The following is a 12991-nucleotide window of genomic DNA, read 5'->3' as shown; positions in this document are numbered from 1 at the left end:
AAGAAGAGATGTGATGTGGGGGCATTTTTAGGACTTGGAGTTGTCTTGGGTGGTACTGTAGGGACAGTTACCGGACATTATATGTCCTGCCATGGCCCACTGGGTGGACTGGGGGAGACGGTAACTATAATGAGGACCATTGGCCATGTGGTGCAGCAGTGCTCAGAGATGTATTCACCAAGTGCAATGAATGTCCCATGATGATGGAGGAGGTTGTTGTTATGGGAGGAGTGGGGTGAGGGGGTGGGGGGTATATGGGGACCTCATTTTTTTTAATGTTACATTAAAAAAAGAAAGAAAGAAAGAAAAAATAATTTAAAATTTATTATTTTTTCATTGGATTTCTTAGAGAGGTTTTGGATTACAGAAGGATTGCAACGGTGATGGGGAGGATAACTGGTATGGGGAATCAGTGGTAGGGGAATGTAAGGAGAGGGGTCATCTGTGGCATGCTTCTGTGGAATGTGAATATGTTTTTATGGTCATGGGGTATATCTCGGTGGACGGAAACCCACAGTGTAAGAGATGGAATATTGAATTCCCATCCAGCTACATAGTCCCATAGAGTAGCAAGAATCTCTAGAGTACACAGGAATGCCTAGCAAAGGAGGAGGGACCAATATATCAAGTCCTTAATTGATGCATACGCTTATGAACTTTGTTCTTGTGAAATTGAAATTTAGCCTAGGAATATGTATTGTCTAAGAGTTACCTCCTGCAAACCTCCTCATTGTTCAAATTTGGCCTCTCTCTAAACTATACTCAGCATATAAATTCACAACCTTCCCACAGATGAGGGACATGTTTCTCAGGGATGAGCCTTCCTGTCACAAGAGGATTACTATTAGTGATTCATTTGGATAAAGACCTTGACTGAAAGGGGGAAATATTAAATAAGAATGAGTTTTTATGGCTCAGAGATTTCAAAGTAATTGTGGAGGTCATCCCAGATGTTATACATATGTTTGTGTAAGGAGGGTCACACTGACTACACAGCAAACAGTGCCTCAAGAAGGGGTGTTTCTAAGGCCTCTAGAGACAACTGGGCACTATAGGCAGGGCAGACTACCCCAGGAAATCAGCAACCTTTCAGTGGGTCTTACTTGGGAATATATGATATTCCAACTCCTGAATGTTTTCAGAGTTAGACTCATTTATTCCTACACATGGTTCTTCTGGTCCATTTATCTGAATCTATTATTAGCACTAGACACATTTAATATATGTCCCAAAGACTTAAACCTCTGACTGTTCATATACTGGTTGCTCCCTGATTATCAGTAGAGTTGAAGCTAACACCTACTCTCCATTTCATTGGGCTCTCCCAGGACAATTAAGAAAAGGATGATAATGGACAATGCCCATCCAAAAAACAAAGAATATCTACACCTGCAAGCCAGACAGTTCCTTCCATCTGTCCCATGATATTGAAAGCCCTCTCACTTGGAAACAAAGGGGCATCACCATTCTTTTTTAAATTATTTTATTTTTTCTTTCAAATTCTACTCAATTTATTCATTTTTTTAAAAATATTACATTCAAAAAATATGAGGTTCCCATTCACCCCCACCACCACCACCCCACCACTCCCCCCACAGTAACACTCTCCCCCATCATCATGACACATCCATTGCATCTGGTGAGTACATCTCTGGGCATTGCTGCACCCCATGGCCTGTGGTCCACACCATAGCCCACACTCTCCCATGTTCCATCCAGTGGGCTGTGGGAGGACATACAATGTCCAGCAATTGTCCCTGGAGCACCACCCAGGACAACTCCAAGTCCCGAAAATGCCCCCACATCTCATCTCTTCCTCCCATTCCCCGCACCCAGCAGCCACCATGGCCACTTTTTCCACACCAATGCCACATTTTCTCAAATATTAACCACACTAGTTCATGAATAGAATATCATTAAGTCCACTCTAATCCTTACTGTATTCCTCCTTCCTGTGGACCTTGGCTTGGTTGTGTCCATTCCACATCTATGTCAAAAGGGGGCTTAGATTCCACATGGATACTGGCTGCAATCCTCCTGTTTTCAGTTGTAGGCACTCTAGGCTCCATGGTGTGGTGGTTGACATTCTTCAACTCCATGTTAGCTGAGTGTGGTAAGTCCAATAAATCAGAGTGTAAGAGCTGAAGTCTGTTGAGGCTCATGGCCTGGCTATCATGTTGTCAGTCCAGAGATTCAAATCCCCTACATATATCTTAAACCCCAGCACCAACTACAATTCCAGTAAAGTAGCATGAAAGGCTTGTGAAAAGAGATCACATCTGAGTCCTGCTCCATCATGCAGAAACACCAGCTCCAAAGAAGGGCCAACTGGCATGGCAGTGAACCCCATCTGCCATGACCATAGAACCTGTGGGTCTCTTTAGCCCTCAAAAGGACCAATACCTGGGGTTGTATCTACTTTATCTGTCCCTGAGACTCTGCTCAGGTGTGCATAAGGGCAATCCTTCTGACAACCTCCAGATTCTTTTTTACAGACTCATAGCCATATAAACTCATTTGTCCTTTCCATTTCCCCCTTACTTTAGGTCAAACAGCATTTTTAACTCCTGTTATTATATGTAGACAGGGATATTCTGCTGGTCCATGCTGAACCTTTAATTCAAGGTCATTTTCTAGTTACATCATCAGCTGGTACTTGGTAGTGATCCCTCGGTGCCAGGGAGGCTCATCGCTGGGTGTCATGTCCCATGATGGGGGGAAGGCATTGCCTTTACATGCTGAGTTTGGCTTCGAGACTGGCCACATTTGAGTAACAGGAGGCTGTCAGGAGGGAACTCTTAGGCACAGTGCTCTGGGCCTTGTTCTTATTTCAGGCATCACCATTCTTAAATCCTCAAGATTGAGGAACAAACAAACAAGGGGGAGTGAAACTATGGACTAAAGTAGACTTATTATTATTACAGTAGTGGAAGATCTTATAAATTTGATATAAGGACAGTGGTCACCAGATGTTCTGAGGGGAGGGAAAAGGAAAAATAGACAGAAGATGGGGTCTTTTGGGGATATTGGACTTGTTCTGAATGATATTGCAGTGATGACTACAAGACAATATAAATTTTCTCAAACCTATAAAAATGAGTTCTGCAAAGTGACAGGATTCAAGAGCAATATCCACAAATCAGTAGTGTTTCTAAACATTATTAATGAGAAATCTGAGAAAGAAGTCAACAAAAAATCATTTAGAATAAAAAATAAAATACTCAAATATCAAGAATAAATCTAACCATGATGTAAAGGATATGTACACAGAATCTACAAAACTTTGCTACAAGAAATCAAAGAAGAATTAAATAAATGGAAGGATTTTCCATGTTTTGGATTGGAATATTAGAAATTGTTAAGATGTCAATTCTAACAAAATTAATTTATATATCCAATGCAAACTTGTATTAGTCAGCCAAAGGGGTGCTGATGCAAAATACCAAAAATCTGTTGGCTTTTAATAAAAGGGTAATTATTATGGTAGAAGTTTACAATATCAGGCCTTAAAATCAAAGTCACTTTCCTCACCAAAATCTTCCAATGACCTGGGACAGAATGTCCTCTTCAAAAAACAGTGCTGAGAGAACTGGATATCAATGTCCAAAACAATGAGATAGGATCACCATTTTATGACCTATACAAAAACTGACTCAAGATGGATCAAACACCTAAATATAAGAGCCAAGACCACAAAGCTCCTAGAAGGTAATGTAGGGAAATATCTACAAGATCTTGCGATAGTAAATGGTTTCAAAAACCTTATACCCAAAGTGTGACCAAGAATAGATAAACTGGGACTTCTCAAAATTAAAGCACTCATTTGTGCTTCAGAGGAGTTTGTTAAGAAAGTGAGAAGGGAGCCTATGCAATAGGAGAAAATATTTGATAACCATTTATCCAATCAGGGCCTAATATCCAGCATATATAAAGAAATCCTACATCCTGCTGACTATAGACCTTCCATATGATTCGGCCATCCCACTGCTGGGTATATAACCAGAAGAATTGAAAGCAGGGATCCAAACAGATGTATGCACACCAATGTTTTCAGAGTGTCATATTCACTCTTGCCTAAATCTGTAAGAAACCCAAGTGTCCATCAACAGATGAATGGATATGCTAAGTGTGTTATATACATACAATGGGATATTACTCAGCTGTAAGAAGGAATGCAGTATTAACATATGGGACAACAAAGATGAATCTTGAAGGCCATGCTTATTAACAATTCTCCCATATGTGTTTCATCAATTATAACAAATGTACCACACTAATGAAAGATGTTGTTAATGGAGAAAAGTGTAGGTGTGGGAGAGGTTGGGGTATATGGGGGGGAAATCCCCTATATTTTTGATGTAACATTGATATAATCTAAAGATTCTTTAAAAATTTATTTAATTGCACAGAAAGGTTTGAATGGATAACAGAAAAATAATTTTATATACTTAATGGGGATTTAAGATGTAAAACTTCATTTTATGAATGGTAGGTAAACAAACATGAATAAATGTGCCATAAATTTCTCTACTTGCAGATGTAGGTTTTACCAAAAGAGGAAGGGAAGAATACTTAGGGGCTGAGACCTTGCTAGGGTCAATCCTTCAATGTCATTCACAGTACATTTATTAATATTAAAGAATTAATAGTATTTTAAAATAGGGTGCTATGCATGTAAAATCACTGAAGTACAGTCATGCAGGGACATAACCTGATGAGATTATCAAACTGAAATGATAAAAGCAGGGGAGATTGAGAGAAACAGTTAAGGTTAATCAAGGACTTCACAATCTTTTCTCGGAAGAAATCATGTATATAACTCTATAACAGGCAATAATACAGAACATTCCCATTCTTAAATAGAGTTTAAATATTGTACTATGAATATCCTGGTGAAATAAATTGATATTAAATAAAGCTTTTTATTCATTTATTCTTTCTTTTTTTTTAAAGATTTATTTATTTATTTATTTATTTATTTATTTATTTATTTATTTATTTCCCCTTCCCTTGCCCCAGTTCTCTGTTCTCTGTGTCTATTTGCTGCATGTTCTTCTTTGTCTCCTTCTGTTGTTGTCAGTGGCACGGGAATCTGTTTTTCTCTTTGTTGCATCATCTTGTTGTGTCAGCTCTCCGTGTGGGCAGCGCCATTTTTAGGCAGACTGCACTTTCTTTCACGCTGGGCGGCTCTCCTTATGTAGCGCAATACTTGCGTGTGGGGCTCCCCTATGCGGGAGACAACCCTGCATGGCAGGGCACTCCTTGTGTGCATCAGCACTGTGCATGGGCCAGCTCCACACGGGTCAGGGAGGCCCAGGGTTGAACCTCCCATGTGGTAGACGGACGCCATAACCAAGTCCGCTTCCCCATATATTCTTTCATTACAAAAATTCACACAGAATTCTAGGTTCCAGACTGAAATTTTGAAATGAATATCAGACCAACAGAAGAAAAATACATAAAATCAAATCATCAAAGTAAAATGTGTACAAATCCATGATTGATATAAATTAGAAAGTCATAATGAAAAAGGGGAACTTGAACTTTGGCTGCTAAAAATGTTTGGGTCTTAAAGGTACATGTATTTGGAAAAGGGAACTACTGGATTACAGATTTCTGTATAACTGTACAGATAACACATTTGATGAATGGCATAAGACAAGTTTGCTCTATGATAGTTAAGGGTAAATAGTAGGCAAATCATTAAGAAATTGGGGGCCAAGTAAGGAAGTCACCTGCTTGGGGTAGGAGAACACTAGCTTCTATTGGACAGGCAGGAAGCAACAATTAAGAGCAGGGCCATGGTTGTATGTTGTTTGAAAATTCAAAGTTTTGAGGGAGGCAAAACACAGAAGCATTAATTTCATAGTCTAATATGAGGCAACAGTACTTTAGCTCATTGTGATAAACCTTAGAGAATTAAACACAGGATAAGATATATTCAGAGCTACAGGACAGTAAGGATACAGGTTCATTGAATAAAATAAAGCATATTACATAGCAGATGGAAATATTTTCAGAGTAGGCAAGCCTGAACTCACCAAATATCCAAACACCTGCTGGTATTTGTGCATATTATTAGTTTTTCTTCTAACACTTTTATTTAAAATGAAGTCTCTGATAAATCTGCTTAATTGGCAGAGAGACAAAACTCCCTCATAGGGCTCTTAATTGATGCTGAGAGTCAAAATTCTCCCATAGGACATTTTACTACAGACATCTCATGGATATTGTTCATTGTTCCCAGCTTAAATTAAATAGTGCAGTGATTTTCGTCATTTTGGAATGGCACAACCAGATATGTCAAATAGGGTGTATTAGGCATGGTACCAGTATAAAACCAAGCTTACCAAACTCACCTGCTACTTAGGCCTTGGCTGGCATTGTGAAATTAATTATCATTGAACATTGCATCTTAAAATACAGAACATGAAAATATGATGCTGCATCCTGTGAAACACCAGGAAATGTTGCAGATAGCTCAGACAATCTCATCAATAGAAAGGAACAAATGTGAGTTTACATGCTTTCCTCAATTTAATGAAAATTAACCAATAATGCCAGACAGCTAAAATTTACACTGCTTTTCTAATTTATTTGGTTTCTCGTGTTTTTAAAAAAGGCACAAGATTATGACTCTTCTACTTAGAAAAAGGAAAAGTGACTGTTAAATTTGTGTTATATTCAAGGATAAACACAGTAATATAAATGTTAAATCTATACTCCACTCCTTTATCTCTGAAGATCTTATGCATTGCAGTTATATGGTTGAAATAATGTATTTAAATTAGGGTGATGTTATCTTGCATCATCACTACAAAATTAATCATGAACAAATTGACCACATTATTATCATTTGTGACATCCTTTGACCTGTGGCCCATGTATTTTAATTAAAATATTTTCTAAATGGAGAAGAGGAAAGCATAGTAGAGTGTGGGAGCATTAACTTTATTTTGAATGATATTAGAGGCGGGGTCTTATAATCACTCTCACAGAGAAAATAGGTGGGGAAACATTTTCAGTTTGGATTATTTAAGAAAGACTCCCACACTGGTTGTGAGGGCAATTATAGCATCAAAGGCAATAGATCACCAAGCACTGAGATGCCGACTACAGGAGCTGTGTTGTGGTGAGACAAGACTGCCTAACGGAGACTAGGACCTAGACTCTTTCCTCTCTGCTAAGCACACTATCTCACTGGGCACCGCAAAACAAGAATGAGCAAACTCAGAACTTTGCAAAAGTCCAGAGCTCCTGTAGTAGCCTTCTGTAAGAAATATTGTATTTTCACATATATTGAACACCTTGCACTATATTATCATAGCTTCTCTGCAAGAAATTGTCCTGTTAAGGATGCCATGCTAATGTGGAAATTCAATTAGTAAAAAGAATTTAATTCTACCTTCATGAAAATATACTGAGGAAGGAAAATAATTCTTAGTATACTTAATGATCTTCCTGTCAATGTGGTTTAAATATGATGGGGCAGACCAGTGGAAACAGAATTGAAGTCTAACAATAATAAGATTATATTAAAAATTGTATTTAAAAAATAAAAAATAAAAAAAAATAAAAATTGTATTTAAAAAGTACTTAAATTATTTTCTGCCATTTGATAATGACCTTGCACTTTTTTGATGGCATGTGAAGAGGCAGATTAAGGAAGTTTTATTTTAATGATAGCATGTTGTTATATATACATGTATACAAATTTACAAAACCAATGCAAATAATAACTAACACAAGAGAAATGGCTACAATAGGGTGCTACCCTAAGTATTTTATATGTGTTTTTATTGTAGTAAAGTATACCTAACACAAAATTTCCCATTTTACAGTGTATAATTCAATAGTGTATATTCACAGTCTTTGCAACCATCACTGTGTTTCCAGAACGTTTTCACCACATTTTCATCAGTGTTTTTATGTGTTTTCATAATACTGTATTTTTATAAAAATATATTTAAGAGTGGAGAAATACATTGTAAATTAAGAAAAATAATGGGTATAAGAATGCAGTATAAAAAAGATATGAGGGAAACGGACTTTGGCCCAGTGGTTAGGGCGTCCGTCTACCACATGGAAGGCCCGCGGTTCAAGCCCCGGGCCTCCTTGACCCTTGTGGAGCTGGCCCATGCGCAGTGCTGATGCGCGCAAGGAGTGCCGTGCCACGCAGGGTGTCCCCCGCATAGGGGAGCCCCACGCGCAAGGAGTGCACCCATAAGGAGAGCCGCCCAGCGCGAAGGAGGGAGCAGCCTGCCCAGGAATGGCGCCGCCCACACTTCCCGTGCTGCTGCCGACAACAGAAGCGGACAAAGAAACAAGAAACAAGATGCAGCAAAAAGACACAGAAAACAGACAACAGGGGGAGGGGAGGGGAAATAAATAAATAAATAAAAATAAAAAAAAAATAAATCTTTTAAAAAAATAAAAAATAAAAAAAATAAAAAAGATATGAAAAAGATAATTTATTTTGATCAGATAAATAGCAATTAAGACTGTTCAATAAATGTTCTTTAATCTACATAAGGCAGGAATCCATATCACTGATGAGTTTCTTGTTTTTAAGACTGTCCCTTTCTCACCGTAGGATGCCAGGCTAAAGGTCATATTAATGTCTGAGTGTACAAACCAGAGCCAAGAACCTGCAGGTGAATCCTCAGGGACAAGCTCATCACTTGCATACTTTAATGTGGGGGAATGTTCTGCGCATTGACCCTGCACATGCAGATGTAGAGTGCATTGTATAGAGGTCAATCGGCTTAAGAATATGACACGATACCGATGAACACTTTAGGCAGCGAACACCACAGAGAAGTTTCCAGGAACCTCCTCCCTGGCACACCAGTAAAGCCTGGAATACGAGAGGTGAACAAATTATTAATACGGGAGTCTGATTAAAGTCTGCTTCCGTGATGAATTGTGAATAAAAGCATTAGTGAGGGAGCTTATATTAGATTTTAAGGTGAAATAATATACACAACCATTCACACACATGCATTTTCAAGGTAAAATATGTTCTCCTACATAATTGTGTATTAGGATCACACTAGCTGTTACAATTAAGAAAGCATCAAAATTTAGTGGCTTAATTACATAAAATTTAACTCCTGCTCAAATAATTACATAATGTGAACTAGATACCTACATCCCTTCCACAAAGAGACCCCACATGTTCAACATTTGTCTGTCAAACATGCTAATGATTGGAGGGAAAAAACACATCTCCCCTTATATTGTTTACCACATTGTTAAATAACATGACCTTTCATCCAGTTGCTGAGAAAAGAAGCAATGGCTTAAGTAAAGAAACAAACAAAAAAACCACATTTGTCTCTTCTCAAAGTACAATCAGTAGTCAGGAAGGGATTTAGGACTTTCATTTTGAATGCATGAAGTATGCTGGGAATACATAGAATAAATCACAGAAGATTAATAAATAGTTTACAGTAAATGACTTTGGCATTGGCATCTCTTTGGAAAACTAAAATGATGACTCTTACAGTTTCTATGATCTTTATGGTTTTCAGTCTGCAGTAAATTTTGAATGTAAATGATTCATCACTGAATTTGAGAATTCTTAATAATACACTGAAATCACGTACCCAACAGAGGTTTTGGTAGTTATTTAAAGAAACGGAAATAAAAGAAGTTATAACTGATTATGTGTGTTTACTTTTACTTATTACCTTTCAGTTCAAACAGTTAACTTAAATCAGTGGTGGGAAAGAACGAGACAACAGGAGTGGATTTTATCCTCCTGGGGCTCTTCTCCAGCATGAAGCATGCTGACGTCCTTGTTGGGGTGATCACCCTCATCTACCTTGCTGCCCTCACTGGGAATTCCACCCTGATTCTCCTCATCCTGGTGGAGACCCAGCTCCACACACCCATGTACTTCCTTCTCAGCCAGCTGTCCCTCATCGACTTGCTCTTCATTTCCACCACAGTCCCCAAGATGGTTAAGGACTTTTTCTTAGGTAAGAAAAACATCTCAAACATAGGCTGTGGGACACAGATATTTTTCTATCTGATGCTGGGGGGAGCTGAGTGCATTCTCCTGACTCTCATGGCTTGTGATCGCTATGTGGCCATCTGCCATCCCCTGAGATACCCAGTCATCATGAACCAGAGGGTCTGCCAGAAGATGGTCACGGCATCCTGGGCTGGGGGTATGTCAGATGCAGTCGTTCAGACCATATACACCATGCAGTTACCTAAATGTGGCCACAAGGAGATAGATCATTTTTTCTGTGAAGTCATGGCTATTCTGAGTTTTTCCTGTGAGAATACCTCTGTATATAAGTTGGCAACTCTTGTGACAGGCATTGTACTACTCCTTATTCCTCTTGCCATCATCTTTTCCTCATACACTGTCATCTTCATCACTGTCTTTCACATGAATTCAGCCAAGGGGAGGAAGAAAGCTCTGACCACTTGCTCCTCCCACCTGGTGGTCGTGGGGCTCTTTTATGGCCCAGGCATGTTCATCTACTTGACTCCTGGTTCCTCACACAGTCCTGGTCTGGAAAAGGCTGTATCAGTGTTAAGTTCAATCATTGCTCCTACACTGAACCCCTATATTTATAGTCTGAGAAACAAGGATGTTTTAGGGGCATTGAAAAAGGTATTGGAAAGGTGTCTCTTCTGAATGTAAAACTCCCCGTAATTTTATTTCACAACATCTAATGAATATTGTGTAATGTTTGAAAAGTCAGTAAATGCTTGTGATCTTTCTGTTATATGTGCCTAAATATTTGTGATCTATTGATTTGATTTGGTTTGTGGTCTACACAAATTTCACAGTTTTTCTAAATGAAATTAATGTTCATACACTTCAGTAAGAACTGAGTTTTAAAATTTGTGTTAAATTTGTTTTTAAACATTCTTTAAACATATTTATCATCAATTAAAAACTCTTCTATGCTTATGGAATGTGCTTTCAATTGTTGTATCTACCCAGTATACTTAAATGTCAAATGGGGATATAAAAATTACTTCACCAGAGATTAATAAAATATCCTGGCTTTTAAATAAGCTTTTAAAATACATTTAAAATAATATTCACCCTTTAATTTTTTAAAGATTTATTTTATTTATTTAGTCCCCCCTTGCCACTTGTGCTCACTGTCTACTCTCTGTGTCCATTCACTGCACATACTTTCTGTGCCTGCCTCATTTGTTGCATCATCTTTCTGTGCCAGCTCTCCACAGGCATGGGCTGTCAGCTCTCTGTGGTTGCAAGCCAGCTTGCTTTCACCAGGAGATCCGGAGAACCAAATCCAGGACCTCCCATTTGGTAGAGGGGAGCCCAATTCCTTGAGCCACATCCACTTCCCTCACCCATTCACTTTTGCTGTAGGAACAGTACAGTATAAAAATATTAAACAATGATTTTAATTTCAGCATACAGTAATGTCAGGAGCTAACAGTCAAATGATAAAAGGAAACTACAAGATGAGTAATCTATTGTTAATTAGAGTATGACTACTAACTAAAGAACAAAGCTTACTTAGGCATATAGAATGCTAATGCTATTATGTTGGAAGAAATAGGCAAATTATGCAGACTACTAATTTTGATGTATAGCATGATCAATTTCTTAAAATTTCATGCCTTCTGAATGTTCATTTCACTGTTCCATTACTTTTTACTACATTAGTGCCTCCTATTTTTCTGCACTGCTTGCGGTCATAGAGACCTTCTTTCTGGGAATGGAACATCCTTTCCTTTAGAGAATAACACCTTCCCATGTCTAGGTGGTTCCAGTTTAACAAAAACACTGTACAACCTCTCACTCCAACAATTGGCATCTAAATCAGGCATGGAGTTCATGAGCCTAAATTCCATGAAAGCAGTTCTAAATTTACTAAGTGCCTTAGCCTAGAACCAAAAAAATTATCTGCTCTTACAAGTAGCCAATAAATATTTGTCAACTGAATGGAAGGTTCCTTTTAAATTGAAATGAGAACTATAAAACACACATGTGCATTCTAAGCCAACACATTAACTCAATTAAATCTGTCTTCAAAAGGAAGTTTATGGTAGTATTGGTTATAGCAGAGAAAAAGTGGAAATAAATAGAATACTTATAAAAAAATAATATCCACCACAAGGAACATTTTTTAGAAATTAAAAATAACACATTAGATATCTGCCAGTATACCACTTTTTTCATGAGTTTTATTACATGATTAAGCAAAGGAAAATAATGTTTATAATGCCATCTGTTTTTTCATGGTTAAATATGCCAGAACAATACCTGAAACAACATGGCTGAATTGATTACATATTGGATTCACCCCCTGATAGGCAGAATTCAAATCCTCTGCAAAAAAAAAAAGCAACCTAAATCCCAAACTGAGGCTACACTGAATCCTAAACTCACAATTTTAGATCAAGAAACATTCAAAGAAGTGCCCCTTTTTTACTAAGAATCTAAACTCTGAGATTCTGGAACTCTGTCTCTCCTCCATCCTTATTTTATTCATTTGAATCAGACTTGCATCATAGTCTGATAAGTCTCCTTGCCTCTTCTGTACTTCTTCTATTTTTCCCTTATAAGAATCCCTCCCTCCCCCCCCCCCCACCCAAAATAAGTGTCTTGCAAATCTAATCCCTCTTGTCTGCTTCTCAGAGACCAGAATTAAACCCAGTGCTACTGCCAAGAAAATAGTAAGATCTGGGGAACTGGGTCTTGCCCACTCACCACCAGGTGGGTGAAGAAGACACCACGGTGACTGGCAGGTGCGGCTTGGATAGTCCCTCATGAAAAGTAGTAAATAATTGTTAATATTTTACTGGTTGTGACCTGGGAAAATCTCTCAGCAGAACAAGAACAGCTTTGGACAGGTAATGATCCAGATAGTTACATTATATGGGGAGCTAAGGTTACATTATAAAGGCAGCTTTATGAAGCAGGATACACTAATGGGGAATTAATCAGAGGCAGAGAAACCTAATATTAAAAAAGAACAAAGCTGAACCA

The 12991-nt window shown here is 38.1% G+C and overlaps 1 protein-coding gene across 1 annotated transcript; it reads left to right on the top strand.

Moving 5' to 3' along the window:
* Positions 1-484: 484 nt before the first annotated feature.
* On the top strand, positions 485-10654 carry LOC139437362 (olfactory receptor 2T27-like). The gene is made up of 2 exons (XM_071211086.1): positions 485-518; positions 9723-10654. Exons 1-2 carry the CDS (start codon positions 485-487, stop codon positions 10652-10654), a joined length of 966 nt encoding a protein of 321 aa, XP_071067187.1.
* The last annotated feature ends 2337 nt before the right edge of the window (positions 10655-12991 follow it).

This window comes from Dasypus novemcinctus, chromosome 22, assembly GCF_030445035.2.
Source record: "Dasypus novemcinctus isolate mDasNov1 chromosome 22, mDasNov1.1.hap2, whole genome shotgun sequence".
NCBI classification, from domain to species: domain Eukaryota; kingdom Metazoa; phylum Chordata; class Mammalia; order Cingulata; family Dasypodidae; genus Dasypus; species Dasypus novemcinctus.
Note: the sequence above shows the minus strand (reverse complement) of the source record. Positions and strands in the feature narration are given on the sequence as shown.